Below are 23,371 nucleotides of genomic sequence, written 5' to 3'. Positions count from 1 at the left end.
AAGCTCCACACAACAGCTAAAGCTGCGGCTGCAGCAGGGATTCCCAAACTTTTTCATGTCAAGGGCATCTGAATACAAGAGCAGAGACCCCAGAGTTTATCCTGAGGAATCTTAATCACGTTTAGTGTTGGGACAGAATGATATAACTGTCTGCATCTACTGCAGACAGGGAGGTAAATCTGACTGAGGGGAGAATTAAAGCTTTACACAGCGATGTATGTGCAAAATATCAAGGACTGTTTTCAGTACAGTGAGGAGCAGAGCTGACTGTAGGCACGGATGTTACGTTTTGCTTTGTTTTGACGTTATATGGGCTGAAGACGAAGGAGGAAATTATGTAAAAATGATGTAGAGAAGCATCTGAACTCTGAACTTGAACTTCAGCACAGTTAAGCAAGGAACATTTAATCCCTTTTACAGCCTCCACACTAAAATTTACTGTGTCAAAATTGACCCAGTTTGAGTCAATATAGCAACACAGTGCTGGGTTAACTATACCTGGTACTAAGTTGTTTTCACTCAGTGATTTTTGTCTTACTGTTTCACCCAAACTAGGCCAGAATAATAAATTATTTTGGTGTGAGACACAAAAAGGATTCCATTAAAAATGTGTTGCCAGAAGGTACAACACGTGTAAACCTGCAGGGCATTCACATATTATTAACAGCAACAACAGTAGATCAGTAACAAATATTTAAAAAGAATCTCAGGTGCTTTTCCACCAATTGGTACTGGCTGATGTGGTGCTATAATGACCAGGCCGGATCAGATTCTAGCCCAGCAATTTGCAGTGTGTATTTTTATTTTATTTTTTTTTATATTTTATTGTTTGATTATTTACACAGTTTCAAGCACAGGTCATTAAAATATCATTATTTGTACAAAACAATATGCATATAACATTCAAAACAACAACCAGTAACAAATAGTGACAATTTAAAATTTTTATTTATTATTTTTATGAGCTAGAGTAGATTAGAATTGTCCACAACCGTACCTTTAATTTGGCTAAGTAAGTCAACATTAATGTAAAAACAGCACTAAACTCCCTAAAAGCTCATGGAGGTTTTTTATTCCTGTTACTGAGTAAGTGAACCCAGTAGTGCAGCCGTGCTGTGTTGAGCCACACTGACCCAGTCAGTCAACATCCCAGAATTTACAGTCTAAACTTTAAGGAAATGCGTATAAAATGTTGAATATGTATCATAGAGCCTCAGTGAAGAGCTGCCACAAACTGATCCAGCACATGATTCTGTCAGAAATAAGACGATGTTTCTAACAGTAAAGATACATAAGAAGATTCATTCATTCATGGCAGCAGGTTTTCATAAAGGGGCTGCATCACAAACCAATTATCTGATTTTTAAAAATTGGGCAATTGTTCAATATCGATTTGCACTTTAGAGCAGACATGTTCACCCAGACTGTTATTATTTTAAGTTAAAGACATGTGAACATGTAGATGGTAATATATAACTCAATAAAACGTTCATATCATTTTTGACAGGATGTATTTTAACTGTTTTAAGATAAAGACCATAAAGTTGGCACCAACTGTAAACATCTGTAGACCAATTAAAGGTATTAAAACTTTTAAAGTAACTAAGGAGTAATTTTGATCTTAGGCCATATCAGTGCTTTGTGTTGTGACCCCTTATTATATTAATTAGCATCTAGTTCAACCAAAAAGTGACCTTTTTCTTTGTTGTATTAAATTGATCTATAGGGGTACGGAGAAGGAAAATTATTCACAGATAAACAAAGCAAAAATCCAAGAGAGGTCTGCAAAGATTAACCTACTTTTGTGTAACTGAAATATTTTCTGTCTCCAGGTCCATCTCATGACCCTTCAGACTGACCTTGTTCCTATCAGATCGCACTGCATCATATTGTTCAACATGTAGTGAAAAACAGCCTATTCCCCCCCAGTGGGAACGTTTTCATGGATCCCAGGTGGTCCTCAGTTAACTGCACCACTGCTGGATGATCCACCCGTGCGCGCACTGCTGCGCCCTGGCGTTAAACACGGAAACAAGCGCCGGTGCCGGTCTGATCTGATTGGGTCCGTGATGGAGTGTCTCCCCCTGCTGGACAGTGTTTACTCCGGTGTCCTCGAGGTCAGAGATGCGTGTCTGTGCGAGGCCATGAAGTGTGAAAAATCTGGATTTCTGGTGGGGAATGTTTTCAGCAGCAGGTTTTTGGATGGACTGTTTTATTCTTGACAAGTGTGAATCCAAACCGATGAAATAACCTTAAGAGAGCTTGTTCGATGTCCCCATAATGCACCGTGCCCTTATAAACCCTTACATCACTGTAGTCTTTAATTATTAGCTAATAGTTAAATTGCTTACTGCCTACATTGTTTTAATTGTCTTTAAAAAAAGATCTAACTTATTTGTATCAGTGAACCCACATGTATTCAGGTAAATGCTTGTGTGAAGCATATTTCTACTTTATATTATAGTATTAAAAATCACCCAAAATATAAGAATATCATATGTGTTTATTTGTGACATTTTAGATTAGAAAACTGAGCACAGTCTCTACTACATGGTGATCTCTGCTGAATAAAGGCGTTGCACTGAAAAAAGACCATTAAAACGCAGAAATTCGTTGTTCTCGCTGTTGTTTGGAGGCGAAGAAGGTGAAGTTTATTGCACAACAGAAAAATGCAGATTCTCCTCCTGGCACCACACGTCGCCATGGGGGTGCCACAAGGCCCAGCTGTGCGCACCTTTCTGCTCCCCAGGAAGTTTTGCATTGAAAAAAAAAAAAACAACACGCGTCTAACAAAACACCCGTCACTTCCATGTCTCCTTTTCTTCCCCCTTTTCTTACTGACTGAAATAGCAGGTTTGGAAAGAAAGAAAGAGCCGCAAACATTCACGCACAGTGTGCGCAATGCTCTGTGCGCCCGCAGCAGGAGTCCTGACGGTCACACCAACACTGATGAATGTCTGCGTGTCTGTGCATGTGTGTGTTTTCATATTGTTCAGATTTAAATCTTATTTATACTTTTAAAGATTTTGCTACTTTCTAAAATGTCACACTTCCATGGTGGTTAGTTGAAAATAATAGATTTACTGTTCATTTGTTCACCTAAAAGTCAAACTAATAAATGACTTACATCTACTGTATAAATGAGGATTATATAAATAGCCTATAGAAGATAACTTATGTACCTTTAACCAAACAATTCATAACACCTAATGGGCTAAACAGAACTGATCTTATTAGAAAGTGGCACATTTGTGTTTTTCATTTTCTATCTGGGGGAAGTGGTTTTGGCAAAATGATATTTTAATACGGGCACATGCGAACTGAAACACTGTTGCTGCTGGAAAGGTACCGATACCTTTTCCTGAGGCGGAGCTGATCAGGTCCCAGTTTCCCAGTGTGAGTTGAAGCGGCTCATTTATCTCCGTGTTTCATGGGCTTTATTTGGACGGATTTTTAACCTCTCCTAACTACCCTGAAATCGCGTCTCGGTGATTTACAGAATCACCAGCAAAGGCACGTTTGTTCCTCTTCTGTGTCCTTTTTCAGAGGTGGTTGATTGTACGTTGCTTACAAATCACTATTCCAGTGTAAACATGTTATCCTTCAGCTCTGACGCCTCGCAAACATCCACCTTCAGCCAGCGAACAAGGGATCAATATGTAAATCGACTTAGACTTTAACTGAGATGCCTGCATCCATGAAAGGCGATAAGCTTTAAAAAATAAACGGGAGTGAGTTCGGAGGCATAGCCGGGGATTATCCCAAACCTGCCCCGGGGTTTGGCTCTTCTGCGCGCAACCGGACCAGCGTCTGTTCACTGCGGCCGGATAGGACCAGCAGGGCCCCGGGGCGCAGGCTGACAGGTTCCCCGGGGGCCTCCTGCGCGGCGAGGGTCTCTACGACTCAGCTCAGGATGGGGATTATAGGGTGGCAAAGCGGCTGGTATCTCCCTGAACACACACACACACACACACACACACACACACACAGAAAGAGGCGAGATGATCTCGGAGCGCCCGCGGCAGCAGCCATGCCCAGAAAGATTGACGCTTGAGCCTCACACGGTCTATCACACTCCCCACAGAAAACACACTCCCCAGCTCCGTGTGATGAGCCGATACAACCCAACTTTGTTCAGCTGACAAAGAGGCAATTGTGAGCTGAAAGGTCATTTGCCCAAGGGCGCCAGTAAAGCAAGCGCAGTTATAGAAGATAAAAACCGGCCTTCTTCAGTTCTATTTGCACTGTGGCGGCTTTGATAAACCTGCTCCTTGGAATCAGCATGATGATCTGAAATAAAATTTTGCTTTGGGATCTTAAAGTGGTATAACCAGCCAGCTCCCCAGACCTCCCTTCACATTAACTTAATACAAATGTCATAAACCAAAAAATCATTTCTTCAGGCTTTATGAATGTGCAAACAAAAGGAAAAGCCCCAAAAAGTTAAGATATAAGATCATTTATTTGTTCTTTTAATTTAACAGAATTATATACAGCATCTCAGGCTATAAATCACCTCTTACATTGTTTATCTTTTGAAAATACCTTTTTAGAACAGCATGTGTTTTTTACTCACAGCTAAAGAATGACAACAGCATAATAACACAAAGACAACAACACAGAACATTTTTGATAAACCTCATATTAACCTCATAATAAAGTGTTCATGTTCTCATTGCTTTGATTTTAATACATCCTAAGTCATAGATTTGTTTAGGTGAAGAGACAAGGATCATGTCCTCTTGAATGAAGAAGCGTCACAAACATTTATTGATGCTCTAAGTGCAAAACAATTCAACACAACTTTTTGTGTCGCTACAATCAGCAGCATGAGTGTGAAGATTAAGAATGGCAAAGAGGATGATGGAGAAATGTCTTCAGGACTGAAGCAAACAGAGCAACAAATGGGTTCTTTAACCACTTCCTGTCCAGTTCCTCCCTCTCTCTCACTCTCTGTTTATGATTGGCTGACAGCAGCAGTGGGAGGGGCGTTGGCTACAGTGGCGTTAGCTATAGCGGCGGCGGCGCCCATGCGCAGCAGTTCCTTCCTGTGTGTGAGGATGACGTCGAAGCTGGACTGCAGTCGGTTCTGCTGCTCCTGGACGCGGCTCTGCAGGGTGCGGACCCAGCGGATCAGCGCCAGGCGGCGGTACATGGTCAGCTGCACTTGGTGCTTCTCCATCTCCTGGGCCTTGAAGCGCTCACGGTCCTGCAGAGTCCACACTGCGTCCATCAGCTCAGGCACCTCACCGTCTGTGTCTGAAGACTGGTCATCGTTGTCGTCTAGCTCTTCTGTTCCTTCCTCCAGGAGATTTCCCAGGTTGCTTCTTGTCAGTGACTTGCGGCCAAAGCTTTGGTGTTGTCCAGCTGGTTCTCTGTTGCTGTTCCTGCTCTGATCACTTTCCTGATGGTTTGATTTTGGTTCCCCGACTCCAATGCGGTCCCAGGCTCCCACGAGCATCCCTTCGCCTCCACTCTCCATGTTGAGGGAAGACATGCTTCCCCCTGACCGATAGCTGAACTCAGACTCAGAGTCGCTGTTGCCCCATTCGTCATTGTCCTCCAGCCCTCCTCCATCCTCCTCTTCCTCCCTTCCTCTGGATCCCAGGCTGACTTTCCTCCTCTGAAGCCCCATTTTCCCCATCTGCTTCTCGTCATCTTGACTCATCATCACCCTCCCTTCCGCTTCCTCCATCCTCCGTTCTTCAGCTCCATCAGGGGGAACTCGACCGCAGGCGTCATCCCCGCTCTCGATTTCAGGCAGAGGCTCCAGAGGGCTCCAGCAGGGCAGGCGTGATCGTGGTGACAAGAGACCTGAGTTGGAATGACACCCAGAAGGCAGGGAGGAGCTCAGAGGATCGCGGCCCAATGAGCCCAAGCTGCGGGGACGCACCTGGTTTCGGTTCTCGTCTCCGCCTCCATGGCCTAAAAAGCCCTCTTCATCTTTGTCTCGCAGGAAGTTAAAGTTGCCGTCTTTATCACACTTCCTGTTTTGGAGTGAAGAAGAAGAACTGATGTTGTGGCCTCCCTGCCCTCTGTAGGACTTCAGAGGTTGGTCCTGATGGTGAAGCATCACTGACCTCGACTGAGACTCACTGAAACAGCAAGAGATGGAACATTAAACCACTACAGGTCCCCTACATACATACAGAACCACACAGATGTTGAGTCTGTTTAAGTTTTGTACCCAAAACTTCCATTCATATCAATACAACATCCAAATCAACAGCTTAAGATCCATAAACCATGACACTCAACAGCATGTTGCTTTTATTGGTATAGCAATCAATGGGTTTTGGTATGAAATTAAAAAATTAAAGATCTTTATTTGGTACTAAAAAAACTACTGAATGTTTGATGTGTAATTTGGCAGCTTTTCAGTCCTTCTAAGTGTCTGGACTACTTTTATAACAGGCAGGTTTGCTTCTTTATTAAATGAAGAAGCAGTTTTGTGGAGAAACGAACAAATCACATAGAGCAAAGTAACGTTTCTGCATCAGCATCATCAGTATCAAGACATTTCAAATAACACCCAGTGGAATAGGCTGTGCAGTCAGGTCAGCAGTATCTTAGAGCAAAAAACTATCAAATACACACTGTTCTCGTCACAGTCTGCACATCTTCCTTGTCTTCTTCTCATGAGTTAGACACAAAGAGCAGCTTAATTCAACTCTGCTCCATAATAAACTTTCCAATCTGGGATAAACACACTTTTAAAGAAGTTCAAGCGTTCTCAAAACAAGCCAAGCTCTCAACCCCTTTATCTACATATGATCAATTGACTTTGGCAGCAAAGTAAAGCAGGCTGAATGTTTTCTGTGATAGATATGTTGTTTCCAGTCTCTGCAGCTCAGTGTGGTGCACAAACATGAGTCAGAACCAGCAGATACACACACGTCACCGGCAGCCTAACAAACTGGTACACTTCAGAAAACTGTCAGCATGAATGAGCCCGAGCGATAATAAAACTGAAGAAAATGATAAAAATTAAATCTAGTTTGCTGACCCACAGCACCCCAACACACACACACACACACACACACACACACACACTTGAGTCTCACCAAACTCCTTGTTTATGTCTATAACTACAGGCTGGTCTGCGCACTCCGCTTCTATTAGCATCAAATATTTACATGTCTCCTCAGAATGGAAATTTCTCTAATCCTGACTTCAGGCTGCTGTCAATCAATCCCCCTCCTCTCCCGTGAACGCGCATTCACGTGGTGCTGAAGGACAGCGACAGTGGCTCTGTCGGGTGCGCGCATGTAGCGGGCACAGACGATGCTTGACGGTCACCAGGAGAAGAAAAAAAAACAGTGATTATCCAAATGAAACGGACCCTGGAGCTGGACCTTAAAATGTAATATAATCAGTCATAAAGTCGGAAAATAATGCATAAGCCAATCTACTCATGAACGGATTTCTATCCCCATATTTTACCCATCAAATAGATCTACACGATGCCACTAACGCGACGAAAAGGAGAAAAACACTAAACCGGTGTTGGCTGGGTGTTTTTGCACGGACGACGACAGAAAACGACCAATGGCGCTCAGTGCCTGCGTATTTACGGCGTAGTGATGAATAAGACACCATGCAAATCTAAAATAGGACCGTGTTACATCCTAACCCATCTCCAGCCAGCTGCATGCGTTAGGAAGAGACTCGATATGCGCTGTAAACATGAGGAAACTGGACAAGGAAATGCAGAAGCCAGAAATATTGAATCTCCGCTGCGTTATGTAACGCTCACCCCATGTCAGTGCTGTCTCCTCTCTATCCTTCTCAGTAAAAACAACCTCACACTCTTCCCTTCATTTCACATTTGCCGGTTGCATAAGTCAAATGATTGACACGGACCCACGTGAATCTATCGGCATGAGGTTCTGGTTTGTTCTTACCTTTCTGGCTGTTTTTTCTGGTCGGTGCAGACGCAGGACACTGCGCCCTCCCAATTTCCCCCTCCTCCAAGCCTCCTGTGTGATGTTTATCTTCCTCTTCCTCTCTCCTCCTCCTCCCATCCTCCCACTGCCACTGTGGTTCTGGGAAAACAGGACTGGCTGACTAATACCACTTCCTAAACTGGGCTGGGACTGGAGACGAGGGAAACCATGGGGAATAGGAACAATGTGGGGACACATTGACGCTGTCATGTTACTGCGATGTGTTAGTCATAGCAGTGTAATGTATATCTGAACATAGAGCAACAGGCCTGTATATATCAACCCCCTGCAGCCACAGTGTTACTTTCTAATTTAAGGTCCTGGTGTGTTCAGGTTCACACAGCCCTTCAGCCATGATCACACACACATTTTATAATACTCCCTCAGTGCAGGGTAAACAGACATACAGTGACTGGTTACACAGCATTTAGACTGTTAACCTGCTTCCTTGGATTATACTGATAATCTGACTGTAATTATACCTTAAAAGAAACAGTAGTTTTCCTTTATATTAAGTGATAGAACACTTTAAATATGACTCATCTATGCAAAAGCCATTATATTTATTTTGGTTTGGCCTGAGCTTCACAACAACTTTATTCAGAGGGAATTCCATCACAGGAGAATCATCCAGAGACTATTGAAGCTGTTCATACAGTTGTGACTTGAATGAGGGATAAAAATGACGTTCACCCAGTGGAAGAAAAATATCATCTGTTGCTTTTACCGTGCTGTTGCCATCACTGTCTCTCTCTCTCTCTCTCCACCTGCCTCTTATTGAATTCAATAAGATCCTGCCCATCTGCCGGTGGTTATCGAAAAGCATCCTGGGAAATGGAGGAAATCTCAGTGAATTTCAGATAGCACAATAGTAAATACCAACACTTCTGTTTAGACACTGAACACAGAATTCAAGTTGATGATGCAGTAGACTGTGGAAGCCTAACAGAGAGTTATTTTTTAGGTCTCACACAGTATATCTACCATCACGTGTGTTTAAGGCATACAAAATGCTACCCACAATGCACCACTGACAGCAAACATGACAAACTGCAGGATTTATTGCAATGTGATGCTTCAAACTGGTAACTGATTGCTTTTGTGATTGTCAGTCTCAGGATCTAAGGACGTGGCAGTTGAACGCATATGTGTGCATGCAAGTGTGTTTTCTGGAGGTGTGTGTGTGCGTGTGTGGTATAGGGAGGCTACATCAGACAGACTTAACAAGTGTTCACTGTCTCTCTCCTCGCTGCAGCTCATCCCCCTGACATGTCATCGCTGGCGGCAGAAAAAAACCTTGCACCCCCCGCCCCACCACCTTTCTTCTCCACACACACACACACACACACACACACACACACACACACACACACACACACACACACACTTCTATGCCTATCGTCTCCCCCCTTTTCTCCTTCAACAACATCCCCATTCAAGTGCATCAGCTCCAGGCATCCTCCCTCCCTCCCTCCCCTCCCTCTCCCTCCCATAGTAGCCTAAGCACATAAAAAATACATCAAACACAGCCGTCTGCCCAAGGCCTCGTCACACGCAAAATCATCTCTCTCTCTATCTCTTTCTCTGTCAAAAAAAGAAAAACCCAAGTTACAAAAGACAACTACAGAGGACACTGATGGAAAGGGAGATAGTCTGAACTCAGAGGACTGAGGGTCGTCTGTGAAGCCTCCTGGGGGAAGAAAGATTATTGTAATGTTAACACTAACCACCCTTTCTCCCTTTGACACACACACAGAAAAAGTAAAAAAAGGAGCATGACTTACCTTGTGCATAATAAGACCTTGTTTGAATTGTGCACACCCTGCAGCACCATGACCCACTTCCCTCAGTTCAGGTCCACATCTGCTCCAGCACTAGTCTCAGCCGTGACAGTGGCCGAGGGCGGCCGGCAGCACCCATGGGCTACTCTGTCAGATCCTCGGTGCTGAGATGCACAGAGACTGTAAAGGGAAGCCTGCTGGACTTTCAGCTGACAGCCAGCACTCAGTTTGAAAAAAAAAAAAAAAAAATCAGCCAAATCAGTTAAGACGTGCTAAATTGAACCACTAATTCAGCACAGGGTTGCTTTGCACACTAATTATACACTTTTATTTTAGGCACAGACGTGAAGAGACACACACATATACAGTGCATACGTCATGACACAAGCGCACAAAGCCTTGGGTGCTGCAGCTCATGTTTCTTTTCAATTATTCCAGCCTCTGCCCTCTCTCCTCCTCATGATCTGAATAAAGCCAGATCCATGTCCTCTAGATATTTAGAAGCTGGGTCTCGATGCCAAAACATGTAACCTTCCTCCTCTTTCAAGTGTGGAGTGAACTGGGAGTTTGGGGGGTCAGGGGTGGGGGTGGGATGGTTAGTTTTACTGCGCTGACCTCGTAATTCCCTCTCTGGACTTCAACAGAGTTGTGAAATTCAGTTGAGAAATGATGTTGATGCAGAGACAGAAGAAGGAATAAAAAGCTGAATTATTCTTGCCAAGACATTATTCCTATTAAACTCTTAATTAGAATTAATTTCTTGACCCTGCAAACAGACCCTTAGGATTTGGAATCAAGTCTTTATCTCGATTAATTGCATTGTAATGGCTCAAAAGTAATGATAGATGCAGCTCAACAATAAAATCCATCTAATTATTCCGTTGCTCAAAGCATCTCTCGGCCCCAGCCAGGATTTTGAAAATTTTGACTCTCAGATAAACAAACAAACAAACATAAGCCTCTTTGAAAAAGGTAAAAATGTCATGACTGGCTTAACACCAGGATTAATTCGGCCTGCCTCCAGGTACAACAGCTCACTATAGGCGGGACCCACCATGGGGTTCATTCCAGGGCCTCCTGGCGTTGGCCCCTAATGATGTGTAATGGGGCCTCCTGCGTCCATTCCTAACCCCAGGACCTTCTGCTAATCACCAGGGCTACTAATGAGATGGAGAGACATGCAAGGGCTCGTTAGAAGACCCTCCCTTTAATGCCAGACTATTATTAGACTCTCACCAAATCATTAGTCTCTAAACTGCAATTTCTGCTTCAAACTAGGAGGAAAAAGTGAAAGAAAGAAACAAAGGAGTCTCCAAGAATGGGTAGATCTTCAGCAAGGCAGGCACTGAACGCCAGTGGAGAAGTGAAACTGTGACTTAAAATGCACATTTAAGTGTTTTTAAGTCTAAAACACTCTTCCAAGAACAGAGAGGAAGGAAAGCTGGAAGATATTAATTGGATTCTGTGATTTTATGATTTCAACATGCCATTAAAGTGTCTAAGGAATTCTGAACCATTGACTTTTTGTTCAATGAATCCAAGCAGAAACACTGTCCTTGAAAGCCTTTTTTTTTTAAATTGTACTTATATTTATCCACTTTAACCCAAGCCTCAGTAATGATAGTCAGAAAAATCTCCACACTAACTGAATTAAATACATCTACAATACATTATCTCTAAGTGATGAGAGCATCATCTTCAACTTGGTGATACTGTATATTCAAGTAACTTCTGATTTACGGTGTGAACTTTAAAGATGACCGATGACCTCCTTTGTTCTGCTCAGTGTAAAACTGCTTGTAGTGCTGCTGTTTGAAAAATATTTCCAAGTTAAATGAATGAATGTTACACAATGAGGTCAAAAGATATTTAAAAACAGTTACTCAACAATAAAAAGCTTAGCTCTAAAAAGTATAATTTTAATGTGTTTACTATACAATCAATATGTACGTATCATGCACGTAGTACCTAGTACAAAAGGTGTGGTACACGTACATGCAATTTCCCAAAAGAAATTTAAGTCTTGAATAAAAAAAAACATTAAGTACTGTACATGTCAGTCCATATCAGTTTACCAACCAACACTGTCACTGGCTTCATCCAGTGTGAACCGGGAGGATGAAAGCAAACTGGGTAATGTCTTAAAATACACTTTTATTTACAATATAGAAGAATTACATTTTAAAACAATCAAAAAAAATCCCCAACCATTAAAAAAAAGCAAATCAATCCTATTTACATGATAAAACATTTCCCCAGTGGTCCAAATAAAGTCACTCAAAATGTAATAGATTAAACTAATTTAGACAAGTAGAGCAACTGGTCAGCAAGAAGATGCTTCAGTGATCCTCAGTTTGCCATTTTAAGGCAATGTAAACACATATGACTGTATATTTGTGTACCTGGAAGAGACAGACAGCTTACCAGACACTTCAGCCTCATGTTGCCTCTTACATCTGTCAAGTGTCACTGGCTGCTGAAATACTGGACGTGGCTGCAAACTTTGGGCTTTTATCATTTGGCTGATGTTTCACTTAGTGTATTATGAACTCAGTGGTCCAGGTAGCTGAAGATGCTCCTTTGGGGGCCTTTACTCTGTCCAGCAGGTTTGTTCTCCCTGCAGACCCTCTTGGCTGCTGGGTTCACAGCCTCCACCTGCACCCTCTTCTTTATCATCTGAGGATAAAACACACACGCACAGTTAAAATCATTTTCACAACAGACAGAACGATTCCCTGCACATTAAATTAACAGCTGTATAATCCACCATTTCACCAAAAAAAAAAAGAAGAAATCTTTAAATGAAGGATGTTTGACACCCTTGTTTTTGCTGTTTGTACTTAAGAGGACCTACAGTGCACAGCGTGGGCTCTGGCTCCACCTAGTGTCACATATTTAGATCATATTAAAAACAATAATCCCCTCACACTCACATGACGATCACGCTGGAGTCTCTCCAAGTACTTGGAAGCATTTTGTTTGTGTACTTATTTTAGAACAGTGAGATCTGTCAGAGATAGAACTATAAAATGAAGCTGCTGAAGATCATCAATAATATATACTTTCATTTATTGTCTGCATTCAACAGTAAAGAATTTTTAAAATCATACCATCCAGACTGACAAAGGGATCGTTACCATTACACAAGAAAGACAATGGATGAGTGTCAGTGTCACTACAGACTGCTGCTATCAGTGATCAAACGATGGTTACTATTTTAGGCAAACTAAAACATTAACACTCGGCTGTCATTTATCCATGTGATGCCAGTGCTCCTGTGTCTCTACTCCTACACCTCCACTAGTTCAGTGAGTCACCTGTTTCTGGGAACCAGCTGACGTTGAGTTGTCCTTCTCAGGAGAAAGTGTCTGAAACAGGAAACCCCGACTGTTTCTGGGCGCCAGTGGGTTCCCCTCAGAGATGGAAGCCAGCTTCTGGAGGACGGAGTGCGGCTGATTCAGCAGCGAACCCCTCCTCACCTGCACGAAATCAATAAAACAAATCTTAGACTGAGAAAATATAATAAACATTACTGGTTAAAGACTTAAGGTCAATCAACTTTATATTTGTCTAGTGAGGCTAAGTTTAAAAAAAAAAAAAGCAGAAAACATGATGAATGTGTTAGAAAGAAGTCCTGCTGACCCTAGTAAAATGGTTTTCACATTTGGTTAAGAACCATGAGATATTTTCTCAGACTAAAAGCCACAAGAACAGCTGCAGGCAACAAGTTATAAGTAGTGCTATTTTTATGAAGTCAGGTGCTGCCTGTTTGTGAAACAACAAAAACAATTTAGTCGTTCTCTAAACTTTAAATACATGTTGTAAACTGCCTGAGTAAACTCAACTACAGGTAGTTGCTTCAACGTGATGCTAGAAAAAAACCCCACTGTATTCACAGTGACATACCTGTAATGGCTGTGTGGGTCTCTGGAAGGGATATAAAGATGATGCCTTCTTTTCTGGCTGAGGTGCAACAGGAGGCTCTGCTGTGAAAATGGTAAATGTGAGTGAGGATAGTTAAATAATCAAGCTGCTGGAGTAAAGCAGAAATATAGGATCCTGCAGAATGCAGTTCAATACATTATCAACAATCACACTGGATATTAAAGCATAACGAAAAACCAGCAGGGATTATCCTGGCACCTCATATCATAACAGCCTATGAGAGAAAATATTACACTGGTAAGTGACATTGAACTTTTTTCAGTACCTTAAAGGAAATTAGTGTTTTTAAAGATTTTTCGAGGCCTGCAGACGCCTTTAGATCTCTAAATCTGAGTAATGCCCTGTGGCAGAGTCCAGTGTGGTGTTGAGATGTGAGGATGTGAAATAAACTATTCTAAAACCTCATAAACATCACATGCAGTCACTCAGTTTTATTCTCATTTCCTTTTTCCAGGAAAACAACATAAATGCCACAGCCGGCGGGAAGTGAACGCTCTGCAGCAACATGCCATTTAGCAGCAACTGGAAGCAGTTTCCCCTCTGTGTCCTGGGACCCATGCCAGGAATCTGTGTGTGTAGCTCTGCTTTGTCTCAGGTGATACTTCAGTTTTCACCAGACATCACTAAAGCATACTTCTCTGGATCTTACAACCTGACCTGGACACAAAGGTAAATGTGTTTATGTTGTCAATTCTCCTAAACTTTGGATTCACCCATTTTTTCCCCTCAACCATTACTTATACCTGAGTGTGTTTAAATATTGTTTCCTTGTGTTTGTTTGTTACATGTAGTTCTGACTGTGATAATTACTGGACAACAACATGCCTGGGTGTTTCTCAGATTGTGGGGCCTCATACCAAACCAACCTTTTTTCAGGAGAGTCTTGGCAGTCACTTTCTTGGCCAGCTTCATAAAGTGACTGTCTTCCTCTCCAACCTTCTCATCATCTGCATCCAGATCTTCCCCTTTCTTGGCTTTCTGTTCCGACTGTGAGGAGACACGGAAAGGACTGAAGACAGAGCAACACCGCCCCCTGGCACCAACACAGCAGTGATGTTACAAAAACTAGCTTCTTTAAATCTCACTGCTGCAAATGTAAGAACACTTCCTCACTATCGTTATCTGCGTGCATGAGTTTCTAACACGTTTGCAAACAGTACGACCTACCTGTTCTCTGAGCCACTGCTCTCTCTCCAGTCTCTCTCTCCTCCTCTGGATTTCACTCGGGTCAATGTCTTCATCTCCCTCCTCCTCTTCCTCACCCTCTGCTCCCATCCGGTCCATGTTGAAACCATCATCTGCAGGAAAGATTTGTAAAGCAGCTCTGAATGACAACACTGAAAGAGCATTTAAACCTCCAAATTACAGCCAGTGTTTCCACAATCTTTAATATTTACTAATTAGTTATGTACCCAGCACCACATAAGTTTTAGCATGTATATCTATTGTGTGTATCTGTTCACAGGTGAGTTTCTTAACAGGGATAGGTTATAGGAAAAAGCTCAGTAACCTTTAAATAAATTGGTCTGAATCTCAGGTGTTGTTTTGACCCAACAGTAACAAACTCATTAGCCACCACTTAAGGTTATGTCTTAACAACTACTGCGCTGAATCCAAAGACATTCCAAAAGGGATAATTAATTACACGCATGTGATATTTAAGTGCATTTGTTACTGTTAACCCACCAATGTTTTTCCAGCGGAAGCGGCGTGCTCGTCCCGGGCCGTCAGAGTGCAGGTCGCCATCAGCAAGGTACCGCTCCTGGTAGAGCCTGAGACGACGCTTGTCATCATCCAGTATCTGCTTCCTTTAAAGATCATTAAAAAAAACAAACAAACAAACAAAAAAAAAACAATAGTTACAGATGTTACAGTGATCCATCTCGCATTTTTCTTTCTCTCATGTTGACTGGTACTGTTTTTTATGTTGTGTACAGCATAATAAGAGCAGAACAGGAATAGTAAAGTAAAGTAAACATGGTGTAAGAGCAGCTGTTACTCACATGTGAATCTTGTTGACCTGGTCCTGGAGCTCTTCATCAGAGGGAAGCTCTTCTAGAAGCTCCTCTTCCTCGTATTCGCTCCCTCTGTCGAGGTCTTCATCATCGCTGCCCGCGTCACTTCCCGACAGCTCGGCCTCGGACTCCAGGTAATCGGCCAAACGCCTGTGAACAGGATGTTTGTTTGTACACATTTAAAAATCTGTAGTATCAGATGAATGGTGCAAAATTAAGTTGAAAATGATTTTTCACTGACATTTTCTTCTTTTTCTTGACCCGATGAGGTGCAAACAAACCCTGCATCTCCTCTTCCTCTACATCATTGTCCTCTTCATCCTCACCAGCATCTACACCATCCTCATCACTCTCCTCCTATAAGCAACAAATCACTCGTCATTCACAATCACATAATCCCAGTGTGTCATTTATATAACGAGTGGAACTAAATTATAAGAGACACCTGCACGTACCTGTTCGCTGTGGCTTTCCACATCTGATAGAAGCCGGAACTCACAATCCTCTTCCTCCTCCTCCTCCTCCTGTTCTTCTTCCTCTGGCTTCTTTTTACTTTAGAGACCAAAATCACTATGAGAATCTTACACTGCAAATAATTATTCTAATAAATTTTCCTTTAACCCTTTCCTTTCAAAGCAGACGAGGTAATAAGTGCAAAGAGAAAAACAGGACCACAGTGATGCAGTTGGACAAACTGGATGATTCACATGACACAGAAACATGAAACTAAATTCCTTATTTGACAAATGTCTTACACTAACACTCAGATTTGATCATGTGTATGCACTGTACCTGTCTTGTTCTGGTGAAGCTGAGTGAGCTGAACCTGAAATTCAGTGGTGAAGGAGACATTTTAAAACCATGTTGGAGTCATGCAGAATGTAAGAATGTAAATCAACAAATAAAAGTAAAATAAAAGTAAATAAATTGAATGGATGCTCTCCTACCTGAACTAGGGAATTTGCCTGAGCACAGCCCCAGCAGCTGATCCATAGTATCATCAGATTCTTCATCTTGTGCTCGTTCTTTACTCTTCTCCGTTTGCATCTGCTCCTCCCCTGTCTGTGTTGGTGGAAACTCTCCAGAGCACAACCGAAGCAGCTCATCCTCCTGTGTTGATCCGAGGCCCCTGCCCCTACTCGAGCTGCTCTCAGCTGTCCCAAACACACCAGAGCACAACCCCAGCAGCTCCCCCATGTTGGCATCCATTGCATTTTCATCCAGGCTGTCCAGGATCAACTGCCTTTTGTGGGAGCGAGGTGCACCGGGTCGAGGCCCTACATTCAGGAAACCATCTGCGTCAAGTAACTGCGAGTGGGTGTCATCCTCCAGGGAGAAGCGTCCTTGGGAGTCTCCTCCAAGGCCACGGCCTGAGGCCGCTCCACCCAATGGGCCTGAATCTGCACCTGGGGAAGGAGGTGCATACAAGTCTTGGGAGTCCTCAACAGGGAGGCAGAGAGAGGGCTCAGACAATCTCCCCGAACTCTGATGGTGAGAAGAGATTAAAGACAAATGAAAGCAGCTCCTGGGATCACTGAATGAATTATGACACTAAAATTGTAGTGGATTTTTGGTTTGACTGAATCAAGCACCTTTTGTTTAACCCTGATGATATATCTTTGAATGTTGTATGTATTAAACAAAGTGAAACAACCGTGGATCTCACCTTAGAAGCAGAACCGAGGAAGCTGGGTCTGAAGAAGCAGGGAGAAGGGGAACGGAAAACGGACGGGTTTAAAACAGCTCTGCCTGAGGAGCGCTGGTGATTGACAGGCTGGTAAGAGGTGAGCATGGATCCTGGAAACTCAAAACTACTGTTGTGGCTGTTGTCCTTCACCAGGGACAGAGAATCGTCCTCTTCTAAAGACCAGAGGGATGAGCGAGAGAGATAAGAACGTCAAAATTTCACAAAGAAAATTAGGATCTTGCCTCGTTTAACCGGAATGAGAATGTAAAAACTAAAACATAGCTCTATTTAAGGCATTTTATAACTGATGAGGACTTCACACTGATCCATCCTGAATGTAAAAAAAAACAGATTTTTCACTGTACTCACCCATCTTATTACTGCTGTCCTGTCCCAAGGGGCCAGACCTTCTTACTCCATCACTAGAAAGAAATATATATGTAGTGCTTTACTGCCCACAGTACAATACACTCACATCTCTAGAGTCAAAGTATAAGACATAAAAACACACACAACCAGAGATTCACTAACCCAGTGCGAGAGCTGGGGAACAGCATGAGGGAGCCATCTGTGTTAGTGAGGTCAGGAGTCGGCAGGGGTCTGTTCAATGGCACCGGAGAAGGGCTCCTGATACTCTGAGCCACGCTACCTTCCTCCTCCACTCCATCTCCATGCTCCTTCTCTTCTTCCACACCATCATCGCCTCCCAGTAACTCATCTACACCCTGATGGAGAACAGGAACAGTGAATTTAAAACAAAAAGGGGACACATACAAATGTGTGTAAATTGATTGGTCCAACGTAATGATGAAAAAACACATCCTCATACCTCTTCTTCCTCTGACTCATCTGTCATCTCTTCCTCTTCTTCCTCCTCCCCACAGTCTTCATTGTCTAGACGATTCAGCTCAGCCTTGCGTATCCTCTCTTCCTGTCGCCGTTGGGCCATGGCAAACTGTAGACGCTGCTTCAGGGTCAGCAGCTTCTCTCCTACAAAAACGCCCAGAGGAGGTTAGAAACGTCAGGGAATTACAAATTTTAATTTTCCATTCAAAGCTTGTTTACTCACAGCCTACATTAGCTGATCTAGATCATAGCCCCATACCCAAAAACATTGAGCATTTATTATTTTAAAAGCTTTAGCATTCTTGCTGCCTTGCCTTGAATAGCCCCTCTCAGAATTTCCTGATATTTGACTGGACTTGAAAGTGAATGTCAAAAGCATTAGTACCAGGTTTAGTGGGCACTGGCTCATCTGCTCCCTCTTTAACAGTGACGGTGACTGACTCAGTGTGCAGCTCCTCCCGGCCAGATGGGGTGCTGTCTTTGCGGATGATGTTTAGCTGCATTGTACGCTCTCCCTGGGGCCGTACAGGCGCCTGGATGTGACGAAGGTAACGCACCTTCAGGGCCTCTACACCTGATTGAAGCAGAGAGAGAATTCCAGGATTTATTCTGACTTGAGACTGACTTTTATTGTTCACCTCCAGAAAAGTAATGTCTCACCAGGATTATGCTGTGGAGGCTCAAGTTGAACAAATGCACCATCATCTGGGCACAATTTAGCTACAGGTGGAGGGTCCAGTCCAAGCTCCTTTAATCTGGCCAATTTGTCCTTCTTTGGCTTGGTGGGTTGCTGTGCTGAGTGCTGTGCTGGTGTTGGATCAGTGCTCCCACAATGAGCAGCTACAGGCTTAACCAAAGCTCCAGGTAAAGGCTCTTTAAGGAGAGCTTCACAGTCAGACATTACAGCTGCTTGGCTTTGCTCTTGGAGGGAAGAGTCAGAAGTAGATGCGACTACTGTATCTGTTGTGACTGAGTCCTGTAGGCTCTCCGACAGGTAAAGCATTGGGCCAGATTCCTGGTCGGGATCTAGGCTTGCGACTACTTCCCTGGCCTGGTTGAGGCCCTGTGGGGACGAAGTGGCAGCAGGCTGAGGTAAAGGCTGGAGCTCCAGACAGGGAGAAGAGTCCTGCTCTATACATGGCTGCTGGGGCTCAGTGGGTGGGTTTACAGGAGGAGCTGGTGATGGCTCCAACATCATGGCTGAATACTTTGTAGATCTAAAAGGAAGGAGATTTCCATTAATGTGTGCAGGGTAATATGAGCTGAGATAAACTTTAATTCCCGAAGAGAAATTCAGGATATGGCAACTAAATGCTGGCAATTTGGTCTATGCTCAAAACAATGTAACTGGTAAAACAGTGTCAACAAATGAGCCTATGCAGCTGATTGATGAACTGAAACATGTTAAATGCATGTACTTACTTCAGTAATGTCATGGCAGGTCCCTCCGGCCTGGCTCTTTTCTTAAAAAACTGGTCAATGGTCTTTGGCTCAGGGATGTGGTAGGGAAGGCCAAGTGTAGACTCTAAAAAGAACATGTTAAAGGTTCCATTAGCATGGATGACGTGACATACTTCTTCTAAAATCAAAATCACAATTCAAATTACAGTCCAAAACCAAGTTATCTGGATGTTTAACTGGCAAAAGTAAATAAGCAGTAAACAGAAGAGCTATCACATTGTCACAATACATAAAAGACACACATGGTTTCTTGTAAACTGACCTCTGACCAGCCTCTGAGACTCACTGTGGAGTTGTTTCATTGCCTCTTTGCTGGCTCGTGCAGCTTTCCTCTCCTGAGAACACCAAAATGAAAATGCTCCTTATTACTGGTCATTAATTAAATACTGTACTTAGAACGAACTCAAGCATTTTGCCACTTCATACCACGCGCTGGGGTTTCTCTGGTGCCTCTTCATCTTCCACATCTTCCTCATTCAGCAGAGGATCCTACACCAACAAATACTTTAACTTTAAAACAGTTCTTTAAAGTAATGTGAGCACCCATTGGCTGACAACCGTGGTTAAAGGCAACAATCAAAGGCTTAGATCCCTACTAAAGCCTTTGACACTACCAATAGATGATGTTTGGATTATGATTGATAGAGAATGAAATAATAATCTGGAGGTATTCACAGTCATCAAGTTGGTACCTTATGTTTTTTCAGTTTTTGCTTAATGGCTGCTCGGATGGCATCCAGAGACTCTTCTTCCTCCTCTTCTGGATCATCCAGACCCGTGTCAAACAGGTCTGTGTCACCCAGCAGACACCCACTGTCATTCAGAGCCCGAGGGAGAAGTGTGTCCTGCATACAAATTGCAAATTGCTATTTATGTATTCTTTAACAGTGATCAGTAGGAACCCTAATTCACCAAACACAATGTAGAAAGAGTTCAACAGTAGAAAAATAAAAATATAAATCCAAGTTACACTTTACCTCATTTATTTCAGAGAACCTTTCTTTCTTCTTCAGTTTTTCCATCGTTTTGCTGTGCTTCTCTTTTTTCTTCAGATGCCTTTGGCTCTTCTCTCTCTTCTTTCGTCCATTCATCAATTTTGCTTCCTTCTTCATCTCCTCCTGCTGTCGCGCCTTTGTTTCACCACCCGTCTCCTGCTCAGGCTCACTGTCTTCGCTATCAACAGGAGCCCGGCTTATTCTCTTGCTCTTCTGCCTCCCTCGCTCTTTCCCCTCCTCTGCCTCTCCAGTCTCTGGCTCCTCTCCACTGGAAGCAGGTAAGATCACGTGTACGCCGTTCTGTCCAGCTACTTCCTCTTCCTCACTGTCGCTGTCTCTAATAGCATTACGTCGAGGCTTTCTGTGAGCTTTGATGTCTTCACCATCATCAGAATCTGAAAGAAATGCAGAAATTTAGAAACAGGTAAATAACACGATAGTCATCCCTAATCATATAAGACTTTTTGTGATGCAGGATGGGCTGTAGTAAGTCTTGTTTTGGTGTTTCAGCTGTTTATTCAGAGTACTGTGCTGGTATGGTATTCCATTGCTTCAGTATTGACTATTGTTTTAACCTCATTCTCTCTTTGTAATTTGTTTTATTAAGTGTACATTACATATGTAGAGGTCTTCAAAACAACTGTCTGGAAGGAAAAGAATTTATATTTTTAATTGGTATGTACATACAGTAAAGTCCTAGAGATATATTTTTATTCTAGTATTTATTTTATCACACTTTTAGAGAACTTGCATTAATTCATATATTATTGTTTTTTCTTTACCTGGAAGCTCTTCTCTATTGTTGGTTGTCTCCATAACCATCTCTTCCGCTGGAGAGCCCATCCCGCTGTCTGAATCACTCTCTGCTGCTGCTGTCTCAGCTGGGAGCTCCTCAGCCTGAATACAAAACAAAACCCACCAATCTTAAACTGCATTTTCATTTACATTTAAATTTAAATCAAGTGTATTTAGTATGTAGGCACCACAGTGTGCTGCGAGTTAAGTGGGAAACATGAGGCTCCACCTTCAGTGTTAAGCATTCTATGGTAAAGATCAGACAAAAAGACCTGCAGAGTGAAACTGAAAGCTCCTCTGCAAATCCTCTTTAATAAGGCGACACTTCACTCCAACACAGATCTTGTTTTTAGAGGTACTCCCTGATTATACATCTAACTTATGCAATCTACCTAAAACTTCCTGAGGTGATCATCAAGGTCCATGTACAGAAACCAAAGTTTATAGGAATCCAAAAGTACTGGGTAAAAATGTCAGACTACAACCCTTAGCTCCCGCCTCTGTGCAAGAAAACACTCAGGAAAGTGTCATATGAAGTTATTGTGAAGCATGGAGATCAATTTGTGTCTTTAAGCAACCAAGTAGGTGCTCCATTACACGAATGGCGCCTTGCAATAAGCCAAACAATGAGCACACAGGTTAGCTAGCGACATGGCTTCCTTTCAGTGTCTGCAGCTAGCCTTAAATGTGCACTACATCAAAAAATGCGCCCAGGTAGAAGCGATCTATCCCTGAGAATGGTTGTCTGGGTCACAGCCTACTTAGATACGAGATTTATCCTGTGGTTAACGAAGGAAAATGCTGAAACTAAGTGGATGTGACCAGGCCAACTCAGAAACCACAGTACGAGCTGGCTAGACCCAACCTAGCTAACGTTAGCTGGCTAACGCTAACAATACGCGCTAACAGCAAATCGCTTTGATTTAAGAGTACTTTTGAACTTTCCAGGCTTTTCCCAATGTTTATATCTAACGGACACACGTGCACAAACCGATAAACAGAAACTAGACAACGCTACTCGTATCGTTATCCCCTCACCTGCTGAGAAATCACCAGGCTCATCTTTGTCCGCCGGGACCGTTTACGTTCTTTCGGTAAAATCAACCAGCGGAGACGACGCTTCGCCGACTCACGGCAGCCACCACAGACGTCGATAAGTAAATGTCTGCGTGGCAAAGACTGTTTTAGAGTTTTGAAGCACACTAGCGAGACATTTAAGCAGGACGTTGCTCTTCCTCCCGCCTGTTCCACACACAACGAAGTGAAATTTTGATCTTTCGCGCGCCGTGACAGCTGGCCCGCAGTGTTTCATCGCCGAGGTGTCAATCGCTCTGTTCTCGCTTTCCGATTGGTCCGTTGGGGAGATTTGTATCCGCCCACTGTGACGACACCGCTTGGTATGAGCATATTTTACTCACCAGACATGCCAGGGCGGGCGGGGATAAGGGTTTTAGCTTTGTTGTTTTGTGTCTTTGTGTGGACATAAGTCCACAGATGTATTCAGCCAAATCAGTAAATTTACTTTACATTTTACTGATTTATTATTTTCTCTAACTTATTGTAAATATCTTGTTTTTAATTTTTTTTTGTTCTGATCTTATTTTTTTATCTTGTGCCTTACTTTGTTTGCTGTTACTATGTAAGTTTCCCCGCAAATAAATCTTATCTTATCTTAATACTGATTAATCAGTGTCTATGGGCCATTTCACTGTTGCAGCTGCTTGAACTTAATCTAAATCTAATACTTTGCTTTAGTTTAGTGGTTCCAAAAAAGAGGTCAGCACCACCCTATACATATGAGAGATTGTGAGATAATTAAAGGAAGATGAGAGAAGAAAAGTATTAATCAACACATAATGAACAAGTGCAAATATACGTAATAGGCTACTTGATTAAATGT

At 42.8% G+C, this 23,371-nt stretch overlaps 2 protein-coding genes across 4 annotated transcripts; both read right to left on the bottom strand.

Moving 5' to 3' along the window:
• Nucleotides 1–4,484: 4,484 nt before the first annotated feature.
• On the bottom strand, nucleotides 4,485–7,997 carry c19h1orf216 (chromosome 19 C1orf216 homolog). Of its 2 annotated transcripts, none has more exons than XM_026300463.2 (2): nucleotides 7,757–7,886; nucleotides 4,485–6,095 (listed from the first exon to the last, which is right to left on the bottom strand). In XM_026300463.2, the coding sequence occupies exons 1-2, from the start codon at nucleotides 7,759–7,761 to the stop codon at nucleotides 4,958–4,960; spliced, it is 1,143 nt and encodes a 380-aa protein (XP_026156248.1). In that variant the 5' UTR covers nucleotides 7,762–7,886; the 3' UTR covers nucleotides 4,485–4,957. The 2 variants fall into 2 exon arrangements, 1 of the variants encoding a protein (XP_026156248.1); XR_003295311.1 differs by lacking the exon at nucleotides 7,757–7,886 and adding an exon at nucleotides 7,905–7,997 and having other exon boundaries at nucleotides 5,960–6,095.
• A 3,435-nt stretch (nucleotides 7,998–11,432) lies between these two features.
• Nucleotides 11,433–22,744, bottom strand: clspn (claspin). 2 transcript variants are annotated; one of them, XM_026301091.1, is made up of 24 exons: nucleotides 22,510–22,744; nucleotides 21,459–21,573; nucleotides 20,659–21,071; nucleotides 20,374–20,526; nucleotides 20,108–20,170; nucleotides 19,944–20,016; nucleotides 19,643–19,745; nucleotides 18,881–19,437; nucleotides 18,606–18,794; nucleotides 18,204–18,364; nucleotides 17,906–18,099; nucleotides 17,744–17,796; nucleotides 17,354–17,547; nucleotides 16,635–17,172; nucleotides 16,480–16,513; nucleotides 16,143–16,239; nucleotides 15,929–16,044; nucleotides 15,676–15,837; nucleotides 15,359–15,480; nucleotides 14,840–14,970; nucleotides 14,539–14,659; nucleotides 13,634–13,713; nucleotides 13,045–13,206; nucleotides 11,433–12,403 (listed from the first exon to the last, which is right to left on the bottom strand). In XM_026301091.1, exons 1-24 carry the CDS (start codon nucleotides 22,531–22,533, stop codon nucleotides 12,278–12,280), a joined length of 3,981 nt encoding a protein of 1,326 aa, XP_026156876.1. In that variant the 5' UTR covers nucleotides 22,534–22,744; the 3' UTR covers nucleotides 11,433–12,277. The 2 variants fall into 2 exon arrangements, with proteins under 2 accessions (XP_026156876.1, XP_026156877.1); XM_026301092.1 differs by having other exon boundaries at nucleotides 13,634–13,710.
• Nucleotides 22,745–23,371: the final 627 nt, after the last annotated feature.

Source organism: Mastacembelus armatus, chromosome 11 (assembly GCF_900324485.2).
Source record: "Mastacembelus armatus chromosome 11, fMasArm1.2, whole genome shotgun sequence".
Lineage (NCBI taxonomy): Eukaryota > Metazoa > Chordata > Actinopteri > Synbranchiformes > Mastacembelidae > Mastacembelus > Mastacembelus armatus.
This window is presented reverse-complemented; position numbering and strand designations above follow the sequence as displayed.